The sequence below is a fragment of the Zootoca vivipara genome, chromosome 1 (assembly GCF_965207765.1).
Source record: "Zootoca vivipara chromosome 1, rZooViv2.hap1.1, whole genome shotgun sequence".
Classification (NCBI taxonomy): Eukaryota; Metazoa; Chordata; class Lepidosauria; order Squamata; family Lacertidae; genus Zootoca; species Zootoca vivipara.
The window spans coordinates 26,276,691-26,302,076 of record NC_142582.1 but is presented as its reverse complement, the minus strand read 5'-3'; the positions used below and the strand labels follow the sequence as shown (position 1 = coordinate 26,302,076).

The 25,386-nt window shown below is 43.1% G+C and overlaps 1 protein-coding gene across 1 annotated transcript in view; it reads right to left on the bottom strand.

Annotated features, from left to right (window-relative positions):
* LOC118093597 (sodium channel protein type 2 subunit alpha-like) overlaps positions 1-24,982 on the bottom strand; it is a 51,494-nt gene extending 26,512 nt beyond the window's left edge. The window contains exons 1-16 of the mRNA XM_088660867.1: positions 24,665-24,982; positions 22,671-22,789; positions 21,688-21,777; positions 20,117-20,245; positions 18,774-18,865; positions 17,748-17,984; positions 16,230-16,302; positions 14,404-14,545; positions 12,918-13,145; positions 10,996-11,283; positions 9,400-9,705; positions 6,568-6,700; positions 5,972-6,210; positions 4,914-5,087; positions 3,651-4,007; positions 1,513-1,947 (exon numbers count right to left, since the gene is read on the bottom strand). Of these exons, the coding sequence (XP_088516993.1) occupies positions 1,513-1,947; positions 3,651-4,007; positions 4,914-5,087; positions 5,972-6,210; positions 6,568-6,700; positions 9,400-9,705; positions 10,996-11,283; positions 12,918-13,145; positions 14,404-14,545; positions 16,230-16,302; positions 17,748-17,984; positions 18,774-18,865; positions 20,117-20,245; positions 21,688-21,777; positions 22,671-22,789; positions 24,665-24,937 (3,315 nt within the window). The 5' untranslated portion in view covers positions 24,938-24,982. The remainder of the gene's footprint in view (positions 1-1,512; positions 1,948-3,650; positions 4,008-4,913; positions 5,088-5,971; positions 6,211-6,567; positions 6,701-9,399; positions 9,706-10,995; positions 11,284-12,917; positions 13,146-14,403; positions 14,546-16,229; positions 16,303-17,747; positions 17,985-18,773; positions 18,866-20,116; positions 20,246-21,687; positions 21,778-22,670; positions 22,790-24,664) is intronic.
* Positions 24,983-25,386: the final 404 nt, after the last annotated feature.

Here is a 25,386-nt window from a genome sequence, read left to right as displayed (position 1 = left end):
CCCAGCATGCACTTTTGTCTAAGCCCTCTGTTGTCCCCGTGGATTATTGCTCCCTCCCCCCTGTATTTCCATTTTACTGTACTGTATTGCAATTTGAATTCCATAGAATTCTACAAAAATTCAAACTGCAAGTGTTCTTCATGGACACACCATGGACCACCTGTATGAGGTTTGGGCAGCTCTGGTGGCCTGATTACAGCTTGAGAACCAGTGCCATAGACCATGCAGTTCACATATCAAAACGCTATGTGGAAATCATCAGACACAGTGAATGTTGGAGTGTGCTGACCATGCTGGGATGAGCATCACATGACTCCAATTGCAGATCAGCTTGTGCATATTTCTGTTGGTATCACAATGGATGAAGAGGGTAATACAGATTAGCATGCATGCCAGTCAATCTTTGTTCAACAGTGATTATGTATATATGAATTGCTGAGGTAACCTGTTCAAAATGGCTGACATACGTTGCTGTGCCTGGTTAAAAAACCACCAGAGCTGCACTCTTGATTGATCCAGTTTGAGTTTAGTCCTGTGAGAAGTAAGAACGGTAGGAAACAACATTGAAGGTGCAAATAATTCTGGGTTTGTAGTTCTGGAAATACCACAAACATGGCTGCGAAAGTATTTTCTAATAGGTTATTCGCACAAACACATTTGAAAAAGCAGGGTAAACACAGCACTTGAGCAAAGAGATATACACACCAAGCACACTATGGTCATTTGTTAAAGTAAGAAATAACAATTCCAATTTATACGTTTTAAAATTATTCTGTGTAAACACAATCATGTTTTCACAGAAAGAACAAATATGAGCAATGGCTGTGTCTTTAAAAAAATGTAACAGAAGGAAGAGAGAGAGAGAAGCATCATCTGACATTAATGGAAAAAAAATATCCCATTGATACTGACTTGAACATATGAATTGATATAGGCAGTCAGTATGTCCAAATGAGGTATCCAAATGAGAATGATTATAAGCTACATATTCAAAAGTAGAATACTTTAATGATTACCATGGGCCTGGATGAGCTGAATGTTTTCGTCAGCTGTGCTGTGTATAATTGCAGTATAAATAAGATCCGATTATTCATTACTTCAGAACATTAACGGTAACAGATTCAGAGCTACTTCATGGCAACTAGGATGCTGATACCACACACCCAGTTTGGGCATGTGTTGTGCCCTGCCCTGCACACATCCAGAGTCCTCTAAAATGTCACTCTGGTGAAGAAATGCTCATTCACAGAAGCTGGTCCATAGCCTGCACTAAACAACGTGAAGATGCGTTGCCAGTGTCACTTCATTAAGTAATGAAACAACACCAGACTACCCCGTGTTTATAGAACGGGGAGGTAAGTACATTGCCACTTTCAATACTCACAGGTTTTTCAGGAAAAAAAATGAAGATTCATATTTTAAAATATGAGCGTATAAACATTTTATGGCACAGCTGATGACGTATAAACAGAAGTGCAAAGTGTAAATACGGAAAATTATCCCTTGCCTTACCTCTTTACTTTCCTCGAGCTCGGATATGCTGCTAACTTCCTCTGTATTTAGGTGTTCAAAATCAGACTCTCCTGCAGCTATCGGTACGGTCACCGTGAGGTTTGGGTTGTTGATGAATGACATGTGATCACCGCTGTCCACGTAGATGGTAGTTGTGGTTCTGTCATTGTAATAGTCAGCTACAGTGTGGTTGGGGACACACCCACTTTTCTTGCCGTTTTGCCCGTCAGCTGAGCCGATTCCAGTGGAGGCCTTGCATTTTTGCAAAAGGGTGATTTGCACAAACTCATATATTTTTCTTTTTACATAATCTATTCCTCTCTGGATCCTTGCTATGGCAATTTGTAAGTTGTTCGCATCTGTATCCTGATCTGGAGCAGCAAGGCTGTCTGAACTGAAGGAGCTCAATAATAAAGCCAGAAAGAGGTTCAGGACCTGGGGGGGGGGGGGGAGAATTCAATTAGGCTCTTTCTCACCTTTAAGTTAATTCCCAAAACCTAAAAGTCAGATTTGTTCCCATGTGCATGAATTCGTACAGTGGTGCCTCGCTTAACGAATGCCCTGCTTAACGAAATTTCCGCTTAACTAAAGGTTTTTTTCTAGCGGAGGTTGCCTCACTAGACGAATTCGTTTTATGAAAAATTCGTCTAGCGAATCGCAGTTTCCCATAGGAATGTATTGAAATTCAATTAATGCGTTCCTATGGGCAAAAAAAAAAATTCAAAAAAATTTCAATGCATTCCTATGGGATTCGCTAGACGAATTTTCCGTTATAAGAAAAGACCCGTGGAACGAATTAAATTCGTCTAGCGAGGCACCACTGTATTTCAATTTCTGAATAACTTTATTTTTTTAAATTCTTTGATTAAGTGCTTACTTCCAGGGTTTGTGGATATGAAATCAGTTGTCATCTATCCTTTCTTAGTTGCGGTCTTATTTTTGACAATGCTTTTGTTTGTTAGCAGAACCAAACAATCCAGTGTGTGTTGTGTCTGCAAGTTTACCAAATGTTAGCAATTTCTGTATCAGAGAAACTGAGAAGGACCTATTTATCTTGTCATCATCATTTTAAAAAAAAAACACTTCCAGCAATGAAACATATTTCTTTCTTAAACAGAGTGGGATATTTGCGAAAATGCACCCCAAAATATTTAAGTGCTCCATACAGAGATGTCAGAAAAAGCACAAGTAAATTTGGAATGTTAGGACATAACTAGGATATAGCAGCAGTGCCCTTTGGGCCAGACAATTGTTATTATTTATCCAATTTATTCAAATATATTCTATTTCTGTACACTGCTGAAATGCTCTCTGAATGAAGTACACATTCTGACATAAAAATAAATAATATAACAATATGCTTTGAATCAAGAATTGTATAACAATAAACCAATTGATTTCTTTCAGTATATTTCTGTGGTCTTTATTACCATGCTATGCTTTACTCATTGACTCACTGGGTTGCCAATTTACAAATTCAAACATGGACCAAATCAAACAAATTAGCATTGCTGCATTGGCTGGGAAAGCACCCAAACTAACAACAGGCTATGTGCTTTCTGCTGCACTCAAGGAACTCTCTTATCTGCAATGTATCTTTAATGCTGAACATTTGTTTGCTGTCTTGTCTGTAATGCAAGGAGGGCATTATGTGTGCCAGATGTGGGTTCCTCTGCCCACACTGCTGGCCACCAGCCATGAGTGCAGGCAAAAGAGCCAAGCACAACAAAATTGCTTCCAGGCATTGAAAATTATATGCCATCCCGAGAACCTGGTGACTGGGTGACCAAGAAACATAACAAACAAATAATAAATTAATTCCTTTTTGCTGGAATGGGCCATAAGACATCAAACTGCAGCCCAGGTGATGCCTACAATGAAAAGGAAATCTGGTATTTTGGTGGGTTTTAAAGAGGACAAATAATTAGTCCCTGTCAAAACCTTTGGTGCCTGTCAATGCAGCCAGTTGAGCAGGCTCACCCTTGAAGTCCCCTACAGCTATACGATACGAGAAAGGGGGGTCAACAGATTTTCCAAACAAGCATTCACACTGGTTTGCCTAAATGGCTCATAATAGCAGGTAATCAGGCAATCAATAGAAAATACGGTAACTGAAAAGACAGTTGTTGATTACATACCACGAGGTTTCCAATCACCATGACCAGCATGAACACAATGAGGCACATGGCTTGACCTGCAACTTCCATACAGTCCCACATGCTTTCTATCCATTCTCCGCAAAGGACTCGGAACACAATCAAGAAAGAGTGGAAAAAGTCGTTCATATGCCAGCGTGGAAGTGAGCAGTCCTCTGAAATCTTGCACTTACAATTATCATAGCTTTTGCCAAACAGCTGCATGCCAACCACAGCAAAAATGAAGACAATAATAGCCAGGACCAAGGTCAGATTTCCCAGAGCACCCACAGAGTTGCCAATAATCTTTATCAGCATGTTCAGAGTTGGCCAAGATTTCGCCAGCTTGAAGACTCGAAGCTGAAAATGACAATGAGGCATTTATTTATATGAGAAAGAGATACAGACTGTGGTTGCAATTCATAGACTCACATCCCATAACCAGCTATATACTGGACAAAGAGCCATGAACTCAAGCATTTCCATAGCTCTATTTGGGAAAGCTCCACCAACACCCATATGACACACTTGCTGAGCTTATGGCCTATAGCAGTGGTAAGGAACATGTGGCCCACAAGATGTTGCTGGACTACAATTCCCATAACCCCTCGCCATTAGCCATGCTGTCTGGTGCTGATGGGAGCTGGAGGCCAGAGGGCCACATGGGTTCCCCATCCCTGGCCTGTAACTAGAGTTGTCACAGTGTAAGGCAGGCTTTCCCAAGCAGGAGTTGCCCCCAGAGGTACATGTTAATGTCTCACTCCTCCTAGCTAGTGTGGCTTCTCTGTTGATGTAGCTGTGGATATAAAGTAAGGATAGCATGGACACTCTTTTCCCTTCTTTAGCAGCAGAACCGCGTTAGCTTAAGAATTCCCAGTGTCCGTGTAAGAGGACATCTTGGATGGATAAGCAAAGGTGTGCTGTTAATCAGCAGCATAAATCAAAAGAAAATATGAGATTATGGTGCTCCAAGAAAAGCTTGCACCCTTTCTCTGCTGGGTACGAGGCCTTGGAGAGACGAGCGAACCTGGCAACTTTAGGTCCTCACACCCATTTAATACACTTGGTGCTGGCTTCAGTTTGGTAAAAAATAATGATGTGGTTGGGATAAAGGGTGGAAACCTTTCAAAAGTAGGCTCAGGACTCACTGCTTTTCTGTAGATTCTGTGGCCTTCCTCAGATCCAGTCAGAGGTAGGTTTTTTTTTAACTATTTCCCCTCTCAAGCCTACAATCAAATGAGTAATGAGACTTTGCTTCTTAATTACCAGTCTGAATGACCGTAGAACAGATAATCCATCCACATCTGAAAAGCCCAGCTCTATCAAACTCAGGCTGACAATGATGCTATCAAAAATGTTCCAGCCTTCTTGGAAATAGTAATAAGGATCCATGGCTATTATCTTGAGGACCATTTCTGCGGTAAAGATCCCGGTGAAGACCTAAGTGGAGAATGAAATAAGGTAACTTCTGCATTTTATTACCCTGTCTCCCCCTTCCCATTTCCCCCATGGAAATTGCATGTTTTGTATTAAAAAGAAGCAATGCATGGATGTAATCTAATAGTGAAAGTGCGGGGATTGCATCATTGTCCTGTTCGAAGCGGCAGTGTGCTGAGTCTGAACTCAGAAGAACCAACTTGCAGCATACAGAAGACAGGGTTGGAAGTGCTCCCTAGAGGAGCCATTCTTGTTTAGCTTGGGAATTTCTGACTGTGTGGAGGAACCTATTCATACTGACTTCCCTTTATGCGTCTGCCAAACACACAGAGGTTGATGGGAGTGGAGCCGGTCTGCGTGGAAGATACGTTTGTTTGAAAGCGGACGACAGAGAAACAGAGTATGTCTTGGCTATCTGAGGAAGAGCTTACTGCAAGGAAGTTTCCTGGCTAAATGTTTGGGGAGGAAGCTGGGAATTTTTCAAAGAGGCTCTAAATCTGGTAGGAATTTGGAGGAGCAGCAAACAAACCCTAGGTAGATGCTTGGTTGTGTGGAGCCAGGTATTCGTGCAGGACAGAAGCCTATGGAAGCAGAACTTTGGGAAGAAGGAGGAAGCAGGGCTTTGGGGACACCGGTTCAATCCTAGTTTAAAGGACTTCAGATAGCAGGGCTGGGGGAAACCTGCTATCACAGAGAGCTGGTGGTGGTTACATAGGACTGGTCTAGATGATGTCTTGATTCAGTAGAAGGCAGATTCATATATTCAACAGGTTTAGGAACACCCAGTGGAGATACAACCATTTTTGAAAGCATCTTCAGTCGTCCAGAATTAGTTTTAAATAGAAAATGATACGATGGGGTGAAAAGCAAAAACAACCCCGACTTACCAGGTTTCCATTTGATAGAACATTCTTGAAGGCGTCGTCTATGGGATGATGTTCCATGGCCATAAACAATGTATTCAGGACAATGCAGATGGTGATGCCAAGATCGACAAACGGATCCATAACAATGAAATGAACATTTTTCTTTATTTTCAACCAAGTATTGCAGCAATTCCAAATCAAGTAACTGTGGGCAAATTTATACCAACATGGTGGACATTTCTGCCTGGATTCTTCAAGTTCTAAAGAGAGGCATATTGAAAACATGAGGACCAAATATTCACTCAATGCTGTTTGCCAATTATGAAAATGCAACTTGACTAAATTATTCAATAACTGAAAAACTAATTATGTAAGTTCTGTTGGCAACATTACCCCTATGATGATGCATTGATCATTTGATCCTGCAATCACCAAGTATTGAACATGCATGTTCATTAAAGGTTTGCTTTATTTCTGAGTTGTCTCTACCTAATAATTATAATTAGTGCTTTTCCAGATTTTACTTCTTTAATAACGTCTCTCAGAACTTCTCATATTCTTAAAAGATTCCATTCATTTATGAACCAAACTCTCACAGTGCAACCCCACACACCTACCTTCCATGGTATTTGTGATTATGCTTGCTATACTCATTGCTCTTTGCCTTATAGCAGGATCTTCCAGTAAATCCATTGGTATCTGAAAAGAACTTGACCTCCTCTTTCTGCTATCTACTTCAGAAGCAGTGCTCTGCAGTGGAGTAAAGCAGCTAGATTATCAACATAAACTATACAGGGAACCATACATTGTAAAGGCAACCCCACAAAATATAAAAGCATTCATGCCACATGCAGCTAAATAGTTTTGCCTTTATTATGCCAGACATTTTACAATATCTAGCCCTTCCAAAAAATATTTTTCATATATCTGGTTTTAAAGAAATAATTTAAATAGCAGAATGTATTTTGTACATGCCACAAAGGGCAAGCTGAACTCTTACAGCTTTTCAGTAGCTCAGTTCAAGCATCTGGCTTAGTGTAATGAATGTGTGTGAGCAGAATCAGATCCACATCTCAGGAACTTTCTCATTTGATATCATGTAAAGGAGCATATGCATTAGTCTGGTATTTTTTAGATGGGAACTGTCTGATGTCCTTCTGCTCCTCCAAAGTGTGTCAGGATTGTGAATATTGCACACACTCCTGACTCGCTACAACATCTTGAGTATGGTGTTCATTCTGCCTGTGAGCAGAACCATATTGCTGGGCCAAACATCTGACCTGGCTGTTCGATTATTATCAAAAGCCCTTCAACAAATGGAGCCATGTCTATTATGCTCTTGGGACTACAACTTCCATCAGCTCCATCCCACATGGCCAATGTTAAAGGATGATGCGAGTTGTAGTCTCAAGAACATCTAGGAGGCCACAGGTTCTCCATCCCTGGAGTAGCTAGAAGAAGCTATACGTTATTCAAAACATGAAGAACTTGAACCAGAGCTCAGAAATCTCCAGTTTTTATGCTTAGATATCCAAATAGCTTTCACATGGGGGTCAATAAAGAAGAAAGAAGAAGAAAAAGGTCACATGAGAACAACAATTACTTCACTCATCAGTATCCAATTTGTGTACAAGTGTTCCTTCAGGTCTTCAATCCGTTCAGGATTGCTTCTCCTTATTAAAACATCTAGTAAAGTTAAATGCCTGATTTCTCTCATTTAGAGCTTGTCGCATTTGTCTAAATAAATTAGCAATAAAAGTCTGACTTAATTGAGCTTTACCACGCCAATCAGAACCAGGGAAGAATTAGTGGGATAAAATGTTGTACGTATCTTCAAACACAATGTATAGGTAAGTGAGGAGTCCTCCATCAGTGTCAACGGATTACAAATAATGGTTCTGAAACAACTAAATGAAGCACAGCAACGATTTTAAATGAAAAAGAGCAATTGCTCCCAATTTTACAGATGGGAAGCTGGAGCTAAGACAAAAAGGCTTTCTGGTGAGCAGAAGCAGCTGGTGAGGCAGGAAAAGTGAGGCCCTGCTGGTCTCCTGGCTTCCAAGTACTGTACAATGTGTTGTTGGCACTCACTGGAGAGAAAAGGGGAGGGGGTCTTGGTGCTGTGTAATGGCATAATGGCAAGAGCCACTGGCTCCAGAGCTTGGCATTCCCACACCTAGCCCCTCATGCCCTCTGGTAAGCGCATGCTATGTCGGGATAGCAGCAGTGCTCCACCAACACCCCTACACCAGCTGCTACTACCAGCAAGTCCATTGCGGAGCAAAGTTTTTAAACTGGGGCCTTATCAGGTTTTAAGTCTAGATGATATTTGTTGCTTCAAAATCCACGCAGACATGCCTAATAATTTTCTACTGCTTGGAAAATGCCATTTCCCCTCAACGTTAGGCTTCAAAATGAACCCTGTGTGATTGCAGCAATGCCAGGGGCTGATTATCACCCACGAGGTCACTAATGGAGAGCTACATATCTATCTTCAAATGCTGCCCAGTTTCCCTCTGTTCCTTACCCCCCCTTTATGTATCATGCCTGGTCCTTCTCCAGCAGTGGAGCACACACACACAGACATACCCATAAACGTGGAGCTTTATAAACGATAAATACAGTGGAACCTCAGTTTTTGAGCGTCTTGGCAGCCAAATGTTTCGGAAGCCGAATGCAGAAAACCCGGAAGTAATTGCTTCCATTTTCGAACGTGCCTTGGAAGTCAAACAGCTTCCGCTGTGTTTTCCCCCCTTTTTTTCCAATGGATTTTGCTGACCGCCAATTGCTCCTCGGTTTTCGAATGTTTTGGAAGTCGAATGGTCTTCTGGAAGGGATTATGTTTGAAAACTGAGGTCCCACTGTAAATAGAAATCAGGGCACTGGCTGTTGCCTCCCTCCCTGTCCTTCCCTGCTAGGCTGACAGGAGGAGCTGCTTTAGGGAAGGCCACATGACCTGCAAGGTGATGGGAGACACCCCTTTCTCAGGGTAATTGGGGAAGGTAATGGTACAGGTTTTGCTGAGGGAATGCAAAGGAGATCGGGTAGCTGGGGAAACAAGAGGAGAATCAGGGAGAAGGACGGAGTGAGAGGAAGAGGATGTGCAGGAACAGGGAGAATGCAAAAGGAAAGTGGCCTCTGCCACTGAACAAGCATTTGCTGTGCACAAAGTAAATGTACATTTGGCCATATTAAACTGCCCAACTCAGGGCTGTGTTTGCAAAAGCTCATGCAGGCAGAGGCAGGGCCATTCCTTTCCGTGTCGCATAGTTTTCAAAGCCCGGAGAGTTACAGCATGAAAGCTTGCTTCCCCACCACCACCACCATCGCCGCCACCCCAAGATGCAGATGCATTTAGGCAGCTTGGATTCCATTCTGTAGACCCACCATGCCTATGCTACTTAAAACATCCTTACACTGTCATCGGTAGTTGCTTTATCTATTATCACCTCTGGGAGAAGCTGTCCAGTGGGCGACAGGAGTGCCGGGGGTCCTCCTACCAAGGATACCACCCCATTGCAGTCCACACTGCTGTTCCTCTTCCCATTCACTGGAAACACAGGGAACATGGTCTGGCTCATGTTACTTCCGCATCGCTCGCTATGCCTGCGTAGAATGAAATAGGAACCGCTACGGCTCCCGTTGTCGTCGAAGGTGCTCTGTTCGCTATCGGCATCCGAGCCCCCTTCAGTGGTCGGGCCTCTGACGCTGGAAAAGCTTGCTCTGCTGTTCCGCCTCGTGGAAAACAGCATTGACTAAGGAGATACAAACAGAACAGTTAGATGAAACTTAGGAAGCCATAGCTAAATCATCACTGCTGTTGCTCTTCCCAAATCCAGAAGGTTTTTCAGGTTTTGGTGAACTACCAAAATATTACCCTTTGTGTGTATTCACCGGGGGTGGCAGTGGGGGAAATAGTGAGCTTGATAGTATTTAGTTAAAAGACAGTCTCTTAAAAAGAATATGTATTCCCCGGCTTTGTTCTCACAATGACAACAGCAATATTCTTTCCTCTTTGGTTAAGCATTTATGTTATGAAAGCGAATGTATTTTTCAATACAATAACCAGTGCTAGAAACTCAATATATAAGCTAGGTGTCAAATGGTTCCTTAAACCAGGGTTACAGTTGCCAAAGTGAAATGCCAAGTTGCTATTTGGGGGGCAGACTGGTTCAAAAGTCGTATTTTTCAATACGACTGCTCGGTTCCTGAAATTCATTCTGACTGTGCAGATAAAATATAATGGATGGAATTCTACAGGATGTGTTGCTAGTGCATGAAAAATGTCAAGATCCAAGGGTCCCCAGGAATGCAACTCCAGATGGTGAGGACATTGGGCACCACCTCAATGCCTGGGCATTTTCACTTGGCCTCAAAGTGGTAAATAGTGAGGCGCAGAATGTGCCTGGCAAATTTTGAACGATGATGCAATTTACTCAGTTGGCACTAGCCTGCCTTTCTGAATATCTACACCACAAACAACTGAACAAGAAATGAAGATGAAAAAAGCAAAAGATAAAATGTTGAAGGGGGGAAATCACTGAGGGAGAGGTTTGTGTAGGGGAGAAGCAACAAATATGAGAAGGGCTAAGTCTGCTCTTCTCTGTCATACATCCCTCTTGATGCCCTCATGTACCAAGTTGCACACTCCCCCTGCGTTTTCTTTGCTTAAGCATCAAGCAATTAAAAGGTGTCAAGGCCTGGGCTTCACCAGTTATTTCTCTACTAAACTCCCCAAAAATTATGTATTAGATTCAGATGATACTAATCCTTGAAACCTGTAGAACACAAGAGATTGGTAGAAGGTATTGGTGCTTTTGCACTTGTTCCCGTGGCTTTGCCTTCTTCCTCCTCCCCTGTACATGCTGTTGGACTCCCAACTTCTGCCAGCATGGCCAGGGATGATGGGAGTTGTGGTCCAACAACAGCTACAGGTTGCCCACTCCTGGCATGAAACGTCAAGCCTAAAACAAATCGGTCCCATCACCCAGAGCCCGCCTGAAAGTTGAACATTTTGCAACAGCACAGCTAGTGCCACAACGTACCTGGTATGGAGAGGTGACCCTATTTTCATATGTGAGCCTGTTTCCTTCCAGGGAAAACTGAAACCCCTTCTTTTTGATGCTGCTATCAGACTCAGATTTTGGAAACTTTTTGCCGTTCGCTTTCTCGTCTCCTACAGACAGTTCTCTCTGCCGTCTCTTCTTCCTCCGGTTCCTTCTTTCTTTAGCGCTTTTGGAGCTCAGCCTCGACATTTCCGAAGAAGTCTGGGAAAGTCTTCCAAGTGCGCCATCATCCTTAAAGTCTTTGTAAGCGGCTGCGGCTGCTATTGCCTGTTGTATAAAGAGAGGTCAAGCTCTGTTATAGCTTGCAACTAACACATATTTATTGTAGAACTATTTCTGGATGGGTTATCTACGCTTCAAGAATACAAGGAGACGGATGGTTTCCTCTTCCAGAGTATTAACAAAATAGCTTCCAACTAGGGATCTGGAAGGCTTGCTTGGGGGTATATATTTATTGTTCATGGAGAATTTTTTTGTATGCGCCAATGTAATATATACTCTGAAGATAGTATGCTGGTGGATTGTTTCCTTTTTATACCAGGGTAGACAGCATGTTGCCCTCCAGATGTTGCTGAATTAAAATCCCCATCTCTCTGACCACTAGCCATGCTGGTAGCTGCTGGGAGTTAGAGCCCAGCAAAATCCATCTGCTCCTGCTCTACACAATGCTGCAATCCACTGGTCTTAGTACACAGAAAGCACAATGTAAGGGCTGTTCCACTTTTTGTGTCAGAAATAATATTAATATTAATAATGCTATTATTTGTACACTGCCCACCTAACTGGGTTGTCCCACTCTGGGAGTCCTCCAACAAATATAAAAGCATCATAAAAGATCAAACATTGAAAACCTCCCTGTTTCATAAACCTTACACTTAATAATAAATAAAAAAGATGCAAAAATAATTTGTATCTTTTCCTGAATCATTATTTGATCAGTGAGAGTTCTCATTTGGTTTTCAAAACCCATGCTTCTCTCTCACACATATATACAGTACACACACACACACACACACACACACACACACAAACAAAATATACAAACATATATATGAATGACACATGAATCTGCTTCATTGTTTATTGTCCAAAGAGCTTCCAATTTGCCGCTGTCAGAATCACCCTAAAAAAATTTGACACCCTGAGAAATTCAGAGGTCTGCTGAAGAATATTCACTTGCCAATATTCACTTGCATATTGAGGTGTAGAAATATATTTTCTGTTGAAAAGCACATCTAATAAGGAATGTATCCAAATGATTAACTGTAAGTGTCTGACAATACGCAATGTAGGAGCAGCTCACCCAGTGGGGCAGCAGGGCAGCAATAACCTCCTGGTAGTGGCATCATTGATACATAGCAACAATTTGGGGGCACATCAGTGGATCCAATCCAGTGCTCCCACCAGTGCACCCACACCGACTCTCTCTTTTCTAGTAAGTAGCAGGGACACTTCTGTTGGGAGGCTATTACTGCAGGTGCGCCAGTGAAATTGTCAAGTATTTAAGGTGGCACAAGACACACGGTTGTTTCTGAGATTACACCATTAACTTTCATTTTTTCCAAACTGTACTCTCTACTAGTAGAGTTTATTTAGCATTGCCCTGAAATCCCACTGCAAAATCCCACTGAAAATCTGCACTGGAATCCCACTGCACAGGAATCAAACACAAGTCCCACTGAAAATCAGCAGAGCTTTGTGCAACTGCTGTCTACCTGCTGTTAGGGTTATCCATTCATATATATTTTTTTTCTTAAAACATTTTAGCCTTCTTCAATTAAGTTGCATGCATGAACTCATTTGCACATGTTGCTTTTTGCCCAAGTGCACAATGGAACTTCTGCAGGGAATCTCCGGGTAGTTACGCCTTCTATTCTCAAATTTGTGGGGAAATGCTGTACTAGCGCAAAAGTTTCCAGTACCTGGGCTTCTTCCTGTTGCTTTTTCAGCTGCTCCAGCATCTGCTGATATTCAGCCTCCTTCCTCACTGCTTCTTCCATGGTGGCTTGGCTCTGCTCTTCGTAGGCCATGGCAACAACAGCCAGGATCAGGTTGATCAGGTAGAAAGAGCCGAGGAAAATCACCAGGACAAAAAAGATCATGTACGTTTTGCCAGCAGCACGCAGAGTCTGGGGAAATCATAGGCAATGTAGGTTATTAGATCAGTAAGACAGCTGAAACTTACAAGTATGAGTGACTAGGCCACACTCAGATTAGACTCAATGGACTTAAGGTATGAAGGCAGCAAGGCTAACCTCACTTATCTGAGACTAAGCCCCACTGAATTCAACAGGGCTGACTTCTGGGTACGCATGGTTAGGATTGTGATGTTACGTAAGTAGTTACCAAGCACCCCCCCCCCTGAAATCTGCTCTTAAGTGTACAACCCTATGGAATATTGTGGAAGTGGGGAGGAGGAGAAATCGGGGGGGGGGGAACCTCTCTTCCCCCTTCCACAGACTGGAAGCTACACTAGATTGCAGCCCTTTCTGCAAACAGAAGAAGCTCTTCCATCTTTCTTGGACGGGCTACACCAGAACCAACCCAAGTGTTCAGAAACACTTATGGGGTGGGAGTATCTGCAATACAGCACAGTGCTTTGAACAACATTTCAGAAATCCATTTCATTTACAACTCCCATTGAAAAGTCCAACCTTTCCTGTGCAGTCTGTGAGGTTCAGCCCTTTCTCTCAGAAAACAAAACTGGCTTTCAAATGCAGCAATTTATCATTGCTGTTTTCAACTGAGCAAGCGTTTCATAGAGACAGGAATATAGAGACACAGTGGCGTAGCGTGGGGCGGGGGACACCAGGACAGTTGCCCCAAGCACAAATTGTTAGGGCCGCAAAATTTTGACACCCGGTGCTGCCTCAATACAACTGTGTGCTTCCGTTTCTGGGCTCTGTTGAAAACGGCTTCTCCATGCGAACCAGGAAGTGACCTCTCCAGACAATGGAGTGACTCTTCTTTTCTTATCTCTGCAGCTGCAAACTCCTGGGTGACACAGATGCCTTAGGGGCAGCTGAATGTGCATGTATACCCCATTTCCCACCCTCCCTCCCACCCCCCATCCATGCAGCCCTGGGTGTTGGCAACCCACACTACGCCACTGTAGAGAGCGGCCATATTCTGAGTCAGACCATTGTCCTTTTAAACTCATTGTCCACACTGACTGGTGGAGGCTCTCCAATGCTTCAGGCAGGGTGTGGGCTTGCATCTTTCTCAGCCCTACATGTAGATGTTGCAGATTGGACCAGGGACCTTCTGCATGCAAAACAGATGGTCTACCACTGTGCTATGGCCCTTCTCATAGGGATGGAAAGGTGTAGTATTAGGCTTTCCCCTTACGTACGGTATCAACAGAATTTGGTTTTGAGACCCTCTCACCAGCTGGTACAGGTTTTCCCAGTAGTCCTGAGTCATCAGCCGAAAGAGTGACAAGAAGGCCCAGCTGAAGGTATCAAAGCTTGTGTAGCCATAGTTGGGGTTTCGGCCAGCTTTTACACATATATATCCTTCTGGGCACTGGCTGTGAAAGAAAGCAATGGAGGAGAATTTCATAAAATCCACATTTCAAGCAAACTGTCCTAATTTGCACCTTCCAGATAATTACACCAATAAGGACGTAATTATCTTTCAAATTTCACACTGCTTTCAATTTTGTGATACAGTTCTCAGTAAAAAGGGGGGAAAGCACCAATATGCATTAAAGATGTGTGTTTTAGCATAACGTAATTTAGAAACATGCACGTTTTGTGGCAAGGTACATCTTTAAATATGGATTTTAGTATGGGTTTTTTTTGTAAAAAAGATGTTAACAGATTAATGCAGTAGCAGGCTGTGAATGGAACACATATCTGCTGCTGCTACTACTTCCAATTTATGCATATAGAATGGGCCATGTTAGTCCATTTTAAGTGTCTGAAAGAAAACAGCAAAAGTATAGTTGTTGTTTTTTTTTTAAAAAAAAACAGCTCAAAACCACAACTTATGCTTGCAGAATAGAGGTGCGCTGCGGTGTGTGATACAGTGGTACCTCTACTTACGAATTTAATGCGTTCCGAACGCACATTTGTAAGTTGAAAAAATTTGTAAGTCGAATCCCATAGGAATGCATTGAGAGAAAAAATTCGTAAGTCGAAGCAACCCTATCTAAAAATTCGTAAGTAGAAAAACCGCATCCAAGATGGCGGACGGAGCTCCATTCGTACCATAAGTAGAAACTTTCGTAAGTACCCTGTTTCTCATATTTTAAGACATACCCATAAAATAAACCATAGCAGGATTTTTAAGCATTCAAGGAATATAAGCCATACCCCGAAAATAAGACATAGTGATAGGCGCAGCAGCAATGCCGGCCGCGGCAGGAGGAGGAGGAAAAAAATAAGACATCCCTTGAAAATAAGCCATAGTGTGGTTTTTTGAGGAAAAAATAAATATAAGATGTGTCTTATAATATGAGAAACACGGTAGAAACATTCGTAAGTAGAGGTACCACTGTATTTCTAATCCTTTTGGATGGGTTGGGAACCTGAGAAGCTGGGAACATAGGAAGTTCTGATACATCAGACCTGTCTACACTGAGCGGCAGCCGCTCTTCAGGGTTTCAGACAGGTCCTGCCCCAGCCCCCGGCTGCCACCGTCTAAATAGCAATGTTGCATCCCTTAGAACACACCACAGCACATTTCCATTGTCTGAGCATCAGTTTGAGACTTTGCCTCTCTTTTTTGCCGATTCCACTTTTGGGGGCTCCTCCTCCTCTCCTTTTGCAAAAAAAAAAAAAAAAGGCGGGGGACAAACCCTGGTTCACTATGAACTAGACTCCTGAGAGTATAAAATAGCTTATCACAGGACTCCTATACATTTCTACAAAGAAACGGTGGGAAATAAACATTTGTACTAAATCGAGTCCTTGTTAAACCCAAACATTACCAATGGCTTGAGTCACCTTCCCACAATGGGGGGAAACCCATTCCTCCCTCCAGCTGCCGTGCTCCATGCTATTTTAATGTATTCCCACCCAATCCCCGAAAGTGGCTGTTTGGAGTGTGGGAGAGGAGGGCTCTGGAGGGAAAGAGACAGCAGAGAAACCCAATTCCATTAACCTCATTCTGCTCACAGCTCTTAGGTTCTGAATTATGCCATTAGATTAGCCAGCTTCACTTGCATGATTAGCGGGGGCTTCCCCCTACACAATTTTACGCTTGCTTACCCAGCATCTGTGCCGTTACCACAAAGCAAGGGATCCGGCGATCCTTCCAAAGTATAAAAATGTTTTGTTTGTTCTAAGAAGGAAGGAAAGGGGTGGGGGGGAAAGAAATGTGTTACCTTCTGCTTTCATTCAAATGGTTGCTTTAAAATGATAATCCAATGTAAAAGCTTGCACAAGTCCTCTCACACCTTTTTTGGGATGGCAAAAGGCCCCAGCGAGGGGGTAGCATCCTCAGAGCCCCCTCTGGATAGGGGGCATGGTCGTAAGCCCGCACCACCTATCAGAGGCCGGATCCTAGCCTGCACCCCAGATTAGCAGATGGGGATGCAGGCGAGGACATGGGCTGGGCCATGGGGCAGAGCTGACGGAGCAGGAAGGCTTCCCTCTGGTCTGCCCCCATGGCCATTTAAGCAGCGCTCACCTGGGGTCCTACCGGCCCCAGGCGTCTTGCCTGGTGTCAACAGGCAAGGAGTTCCAAAGTGTGGGCACTGCCACACTAAGATGATCGGTTTCTTACAAATGTGAAACAGTGTACTTGTTATATGGAACCTATAACGGTGCCAATTCTGCAGATCGAAGTGGCTGAATGGGCATAAACGGGACAAAACAATCTCACAGGTAAACTGGCCCCAACTCGTTAAGGGCTTTAAATGCTAATTAGTTACAGCTCAAACTCGACCCAGTAGCGAATCAGCAACCTGCGCAGGTCTCTTCAGCAGATGTGATATGTATTCTGGCAGGGTCTCCTGTCAGCAATCACGCTGCAGCACTCTTCACCAACTGCAGCTTCCAGATCAAGCACAAGGGAAGCCCCATGTATATGTCCCCCAAACTTGAGATGTCAGTATTGGGAGCTCTGCTACCAAGTAATCAAAAATGGATTCCTAAGCTAGTAAAAGCAGTTTCTTAGCATTTGTTGCAAGGCAAGGCACTGAACCCAGGCAGTATACATGTGAGGGTGAGGGATATGAGTGAGTTTTGACAAGATCCATGCAGTGGTGTCACCCAGAGGGAAAGTGCCAGGCCAGGGGAGGCTGCTGATCCTTCTCTTCCCTGTTGACACTGTTTGCCCGCTTAAAGGTGCTGCCAATGTTTTGATGGTGCTTTACCAGTTTTAAAGTGGCACGCCGCCTCGATATTTTATGAGACGGTGGTATATAAATACTAGATAGGATGGACAGATACGGAAGGCAGATTCACAGAAAAGAAAAGGAGTGTCAACAGCAGGGGTAGAAGGTTCCAGTAGTAAGCAATAGGGCTAGGCCGCCTGTTAGGGCTTGACAATTGCCTGACAATGCTACCCAGAAGGCCAGCCTAAAGGAGAATTCATAGTTATTCTGTGTCTAAGTGAGGTTGGTTCTCTGATATCTCAGCAATTCCTCCTGCTGAGTTCTTTATTTCTGAATGATGCCTATTATGACTTGCCCAAGAATGAAAGTTGTCTGCATTCACAGCACCACCTCAGTTTGTATCCAGGTGTCCGCACTGGACCACAGAGGCCCTTTCAGTAAACCTCACCTGTGTCGCCAATGTATTTATCCCAGTCGATTATTCCTGCGTTGTAGTATTGCGCAAAGTACGGTTCTTCAGCAGAATCGTTACTTAGGGGCCAAAGCAAACATTTTTGCCTCAGGTGGCCCATGAACAGCTGCAACCCTATTAGTGCAAATACACTCAGGCAGAACACTGTCAGGATCATGACATCTGAGAGCTTCTTCACTGACTGAATTAGGGCCCCCACAATGGTCTTCAGACCTAAAAGGAGAGAAGAATGTGGAATTACAATATCCGACTCATTGTTTTTGGTGTTGAGTAGTTGAATATAGTTGTATGGCTGCTGAAATTTAAAAATGCCATGCAGGCCTAGATGTAAGAAGCTATCATTTTTGTCATGAGGTAAAATGAGAAAGCCCCTTTACCTCATGGAAAATTGTTCAGAATGTAAAATTGCAAATGGAAATGAAAAGCACACAGCCTATACTAGCCATTTAAAAGCTGGTGACATGGTTATTCATGCTTTGTATTGATCTCATGTAAAGAAAAAAGGTACTGATTGTACATTTTTTCGCTCATGAAGCACACATCCTTTCAACCCATAAAACAGTTTGCTGAGGAAAGGTGTTTTTTAAAGCAGTACTTCATGCAATGCTCATGCTATTCTTTATCACAATATTGGTTTAATTTCTACTAGTGATTCAGCTTTCCAAATGCTGAAATTTTCCATCCCATGTTATTTCAATAAACGGTAAGGTTTATCTTAATATGAAAGCTGCAACTACTTTTCATATTGGCGTGGGAGAGAAAATTTAGTATTTTAATATGCAAAATACAAACTCTGTATACTGTCTCATGCAAGAATATGTTAAACTCAAAGGCTGACTTGCTTTCTTTTTAAAAAAATGATTTATTTTTTTCGGTAGCATCTAAAAATCTACATTCCTTAAAACAACAATATATGGTTAGCAGCAAAGCTTGTGCAAAGTCATGTGACTTGCAGCTGTGGCAAATCTACAAGTCGGCCTCCGTGTTTAACCTAGCTCTCACCTGGAATGACTGATATTGTTTTCAATGCCCGAAGAACCCTGAATGTTCTCAACGCTGAGACATTGCCCAGGTCCACAAACTCTGTCACATATCTGCAGTAGGGGAGTTCACACACAAACACAATGACAGGATAAAAAGGAACAGTTGGGAAGCACGAGGGACCTAGCACTTTACACCACTCACTTCTTACCTGGGATTACAGAAATAGTTTTCAAAGCTCTCAACACTCTGAAAGCTCGAAGAGCTGAAACTTTGCCTAGGTCTACAAATTCTGTTATATACCTGTAGAATCAAATCACAATTATTCAGCATTGAGGCAGATTTTACACCACTTACCTAAAGATTTATTTAATCTACTTTTTTTAAAAAAACACAATTAAACAAGTTGCTTCCCCCCCTGTGTTTGCTTTCAATGCAATCTTGGGTACATTTACCTGAGATTAAGACCCACTGTATTCAATGGGGCTTAATCCCAGGTAAGCATGCACAGGCTCGAAACCATTGCATTCCCTCTTTTCATATTTTCCTACCTTACCCATGAGACCCTAAAACTAGGGTGGGAAATTCAGCACCAAGTATCATGTTGGGAATACACCACAGCCTTGCTATTTGCCACAATATGCATCACTTTTAAATGCTTATCTCTGAAACCAGAAAGGCTTGCCACATACTTATTTTTAAAATATAATAATAATAATAATAATAATAATAATAATAATAACAACATTTAAAGGATTATCCTAGTAGCAACATTAGAGTATGCCTACTACTGTCAACTGCTGGATTGTTTTGACAAGAGGAACTATGCCAATTTTTAACATAAATTACTCAAATCTAAAGACAAGATTTGTAATTATTATTTTCTAGAACAGGCATCCCCAACCTGCGGCCCTCCAGATGTTTTGGCCTACAACTCCCATGATCCTTAGCTAAGAGGACCAGTGGTCAGGGATGATGGGAATTGTAGTCCAAAACATCTGGAGGGCCAAAGTTTGGGGATGCCTGTTCTAGACTGTATCATTTTTCATAACAATTCAAATAATGATACAGTGAAACCTCAGTTGTCAAACGTAATCCGTTCTAGAAGCCCGTTCAGCTTCCGAAATGTTCGACAACCAAGGAGCGGCTTCCAATTGGCTGCAGGTGCTTCCTGCACTCAAGCAGAAACTGCGTCGGACGTTTGTCTTCCAAAAAACGTTCTAAAACCGGAACACTTACTCCAAAACCGAGGCATTTTGGAACCAAGGTCTGACTGTATCTGTTAAAACTGTGACCCGCACAAGTGGAACTCACTTCTGTAAAGTCTGCTCAGATGACACACTAGGAAAATGCTGGATACTTACGCAAATGAAATGACAAGGAAATCCAGCCAGTTCCAGGGGTCTCGGAGGAAAGTAAAACTACCTATACAGAAACCTCTTGCAAAAATTTTAATGAGGGATTCAAATGTATAAATTCCAGTGAACGCGTATCTACAGGGGAGAGAGAGAAAATCCAAGCAAACTTTTCAATCTATAGGCTAGAGCACGAATTATAAATACTTGTTCATTTATTTTTTAAGAATTATATTCTTCTTTTTGCACAATTATTAGAGAGAAGCTCGTAGCAACCCATTACATGAATCTGATGCTCTTCATTGGCCGTATCTGCTTTTCTTTCTCACGCACCCATCTTCTTTTTATATCTGTGTTGTCATTAAAATGAAGATATTACCCATAAAATATACCCGTTTTTTTTTTTTATGGGAACACTGGAACTTTCATTACTGCAGAAGTGCAGACAGTCCCAGCCTTGGAGTGAGGACAGCAGGATATAATGAGGAGGAGGTGGAAGAGGAGGATGCAGTTCTTAAGGAGTCATTAAGTCCTCATTAAGCATCGGTGGCCAGAAAGGTAGAGGTCAGAAATTAAGGTACAATGCTGGGGAAGTTTATAAATGTGATCAGAGGTTCAGGAGTTCAGATTCAATGCGCCCAAGTATTCAATAAAGGGAAAATTATTACTTCCCTTTAGCTGAGTGCAGGGAAAAGAGCCTGATACATAATGAGGAAGTCTGAAAAAAAGGAGAAATTGTGATACAAGAGACCAAAATCCTGCAGCAAATTCTGCAAGTGCATTTTTGCTCCGCCACCATCCCCTCATCATTGCTTTTCTCCATGGGGTTCTATAGGACTTGGTTCTCAATACACCATTAGAATCATAGGACTGTGGAGCTGGAAAGGAACCCGAGGGCAATCTAGTCCAACCCCCTGCAATGCAGGAATATCAACTAAAGCATCCATCCATCTCCTTTCCTCTTCACTCTTTTCCTGTGACCTCACTGATTCTCACAGGCTCTGTTTCAGCTGCTGTGCTGATGAGTCCTACGTCTACTTTCCAATCTAACGGACTCCAGAATTAATTTCAGGAATGCACAGTGGTACCTCTGGTTACGAACTTAATTCATTCCGGAGGTCTGTTCTTAACCTGAAACCGTTCTTAACCTGAGGTACCACTTCCGCTAATGGGGCCTCTCGCTGCTGCCGCGCCGCCGCCACGCAATTTCTGTTCTCATCCTGAGGTAAAGTTTTTAACCTGAGGTACTACTTCCGGGTTAGTGGAGTCTGTAACCCAAAGTGTTTGTAACCCGAGGTGTTTGTAACCCGAGGTACCACTGTATACCTTTTAAAACAATGTCATGGGTTGAACACAATTCAGTCAGGGCACAAGTGGAATGACCCCGTGTAGCAGAACATTGTTTCCTCTCTTGTGTGTTCCCCAGAACCCTAAAAATCTGCCCAAGGTTCCCCCCCAAGGTCTCTGAAGGAGATACTGGGTGGTGGTGGGAGCACACCTGTGATGAGAGGGAGGGAAAGTTCTGCTGCATGGGCGGAAGTCATGAATGTCACTGGGAAGAAAACAAAGAATGCACTTACTCTACAGACTTTGTCCACTCAGGAGGATCTTTCAAGGTCATAAACACGCAGTTTGTCAGAATAGTGAACATGATGAAGATGCCGAATAATGTTGGCTTAAGTCAAGGAACACATGACAAATGCTAGATAATGAAACAGGCTTCTAAGTGCATATGAATAAATTCCATCCAAGCAATATCTATAAATCCAAGATGAAAATGTTTAACGCCATAAAAGGTAAAGGAAAAGGGACCCCTGACCGTTAGGTCCAGTCACAGACGACTCTGGGGTTGCAGCGCTCATCTCGCTTTACAGGCTGAGGGAGCCGGCGTACAATTTCCAGGTCATGTGGCCAGCATGACTAAGCCACTTCTGGCGAACCAGAGCAGCACACGGAAACGCCGTTTACCTTCCCGCCGGAGCGGTACATATTTATCTACTTGCGCTTTGATGTGCTTTCGAACTGTTAGGTTGGCAGGAGCAGGGACCGAACAACGGGAGCTCACCCCGTCGCGGGGATTCAAACTGCTGACCTTCTGATCGGCAAGCCTGCGCCACCCACGTCCCGTTTAACGTCATAGTAAAGCATTAATTGTGTGCTGCTAATTTTTTTAGGGTGTTGGATTGTAATTGTGGATCCCACTTGTGCAATGAATTTCCCATTCATCTCCTATCAACTATAGACCCCCCCCCCACTGTGCACCTCCAAAACCTGTTCCAGGGGATTGGGGCACATTCCAGAGCAGATTGGGAGGCTGCAAAGGGAGAGCAGAGGAAAGGAAAGTACCATTGTGTCTGCTGGCATGACGTTAGAGCTTGACCACAGAACTCTACTTCTACTGAAGTTCAACCAAGTGATTTCATTAAAACGATTTGCGTCCGTTTCAATGGTGAAATTAAGAGAAAATAAAGCCACATCCAAGTATTAAAATAGCCTCATGGTACTACTGAGTTTCTCAAAGAAGTGCTTTAAACAAGTATTATGTAGAAGAAGAAAAGGATATGAATGAACCAAAATCTTTATAGAAATTCTTCTAAGTATACTGAAAGGACTTAACATGTACAAGGCAGGTGTGGCGTTGAATCTGTAAATGGCCTTCCCTTTAGTCAATACTATAAATGTCTGAAAAGAGGGAAAAATACACACATGTAAAAGCAGGATTATAATAACATTCAAGAAGATCTTAAAATGAAAAAAAAAAAATTTCATTTGCTTTGGTTTACTCTCAGGCCCAGTTCCAACATGTATGGGTAACCATAGTTTCTAATTATGAGTTGGTACCAAAGTGAACAGTGGGCTTGTCCACTATCCCCTCCCCTCCTATTTTATGCATGAAGAGAAGTGTGTGTGTGTGTGTGTGTGTGTGTGTGTGTGGTGTCTGCTCATCTTGGGAGGTGGGCAAGCCAGTCTTGATCCACCAGAGGTTCCAGTTTGGCTCACAGGGCTATTTTATGAAACCAGGGCTATCTGTCAATCAGGTGATGTCACCCTGATAGGCGGGATATGTCAGTCGATGGGTGGGGCTTGATGGGCAAAGACGATCCCTGAAGAAAGCAGGATTGAACTCCCCCAACCCAGTACTTCCACTTCACACAGCCTCAACTTTCCTGTCCCATCGCTGCTGCCAGGAGGCCATTGCTGCAGCTCTACTCCATCACGTGAGCTGCTCCTGCCTCTGATATGCAAAGGAGGAGAGAAAGCGGCAACACAAATCTGAGATTTGTGGGGGGGGGGGTTAGCAGGAAACCCATGTTTTCATATTACGACTAAGCGGGGCCTCATTGCGTGAAGATTTAAGTTCCCGGTTCCCGGAATGTTGTGCACTGGTTATCACAAAAATGCCAAAAGGACACAATTGCTGTCCCAGCACTTATAGGCCTGCCAGATTAAATGAAATAGCAACGTATCCCATACAGCAAATAATGCATGAATATTCAGTTAGTTCTGGGGTGAGGATTAGCCACTGAAGCAACAGATTGTCTGACATTTAATATCTTATCTCGACAGGGACAGCCTAACTACTGTCTATGCTCTAGTAACCTCAAGGTTAAATTACTGCAATCCATTACATCTAGGGCTGCCTCTAAAGCTGGTTCAGAAACTTCAGCTAGTGCAGAATTCAGTAGCCAGGTTGCTCACTGGGGCAAGACAGTTTGAGTATATTACACTGCACTGGCTACCAAAGTCTCCGGGCTGGTTTTGACCTATAAAGCCTTAAACGGCTCAGGACTGCAATACCTCAAGAACCGCCTCTTTCCATATAAACCTACCCAAACCCCGAGATCATCTTCTGAAGCCCTTCTTTGTGTGCCTCCTCCCCGAAAGGTCCAAAGGATGACAACATGAGAAACAGCCTTTTCCGCAGTGGCTTCTCATTTGTGGAATGCTCTCCCAAGGGAGGTTCGCCTGGCGCCTTCATTGTACACCTTTAGGTGCCAGGCAAAAACTTTCCTCTTTAACCAGGCCTTTGGCTGATTGACATCCAATACTCTTTTTTAATGTGTTGGGGTAGGAGGGGTTTGCTGGGTTGCTTTTGCTTTTATTTTCCTTACGTGCTTTGTGCTTTTATATTGTGCTTTTATCTTGTAACTGCCCTGAGACTTGTGGGTATAGGAAAGTATACAAATTTAGCAACATAATGCAATACAGTCGTACCTCGGGTTACGAACACCTTGGGTTACGAACTGTGCAAACCCGGAAGTATTTTCGCCGCGTGCGTGTGCGCAAAGCGCGTAAATAGCGCTTTGCGCATGCACAAAATGGCAGTTCGGGTCGCGTTCGGGTTATGAACTTTCCGGGTTACGAACTGCGACCCGGAACGGATCGTGTTCGTAACCCGAGGTATTACTGTAATGCACTATGATCAAATATACCTTTGCTTGCCTCATTCAGGTTTTTTTTCCGTTGCTTAGACATGAGAGTTATTCAGCGCATACATTGTATAGCCCCGTGCCCTGAGAAACCATGTTAAAGGCTTTGGTCTTCATGAACGCTTACTTTTTTATCTGCATAATAAGGATCCAGGTCTTCCAAGGGCTCCGACACCATTCCTGAGGGTACATCCCCGTAAATAAAAGGCAAAGTCTTCCCTGCCTCCAAGTCATTGTTTGGCTTTGGCTTGTTTTCCTCACTGTCCTCATCCTTTTGCTCCTGATCAGTCTTCTGTTTTGCTTCTTCGTCAGCAATCCTTTGCTCAATTGCCGCAAGGGACTCCCGCGTGAATCGGAAGAAGCAGTCGGGTCCTGGCGGTGCGAGGTGTGCTTGTGCCATCTTTTCATTCTGCAAATGTTAATTACCTTTTAATTCTTGGGAAAGAATAACCTACAAGACAGAGACACACAAAAATAAAGTTAAAGGGAGGAGGGAAGGCAGCAGTAATGAGAAAATAAACTCTAAATCACAAAAACTGAGCTACTTGCAACAACACCATTGAGATCCCACCCCCGTCAAATGAGACGAGACTTGTAAAGGCCATTGAGAATCAATGAGACATGGTAGCTCAACTTCTAATTAACTCTTTTATAAATCCCAAGCGAACATTTTCTTTTACTGAAATGATCCTTAACAGGTACTTGCAGGATTGAGCTCAAGCAAGGACTTAAAACATTTGAACTATATGGGCTGGTGGCATTTCGATCAGTGGGTTAGGAGAGCTGAAAATAATGCCAATATATCGCGCTTCTCCGAAAATAAGACGTAGCCATAAAATAAGCTGTAGC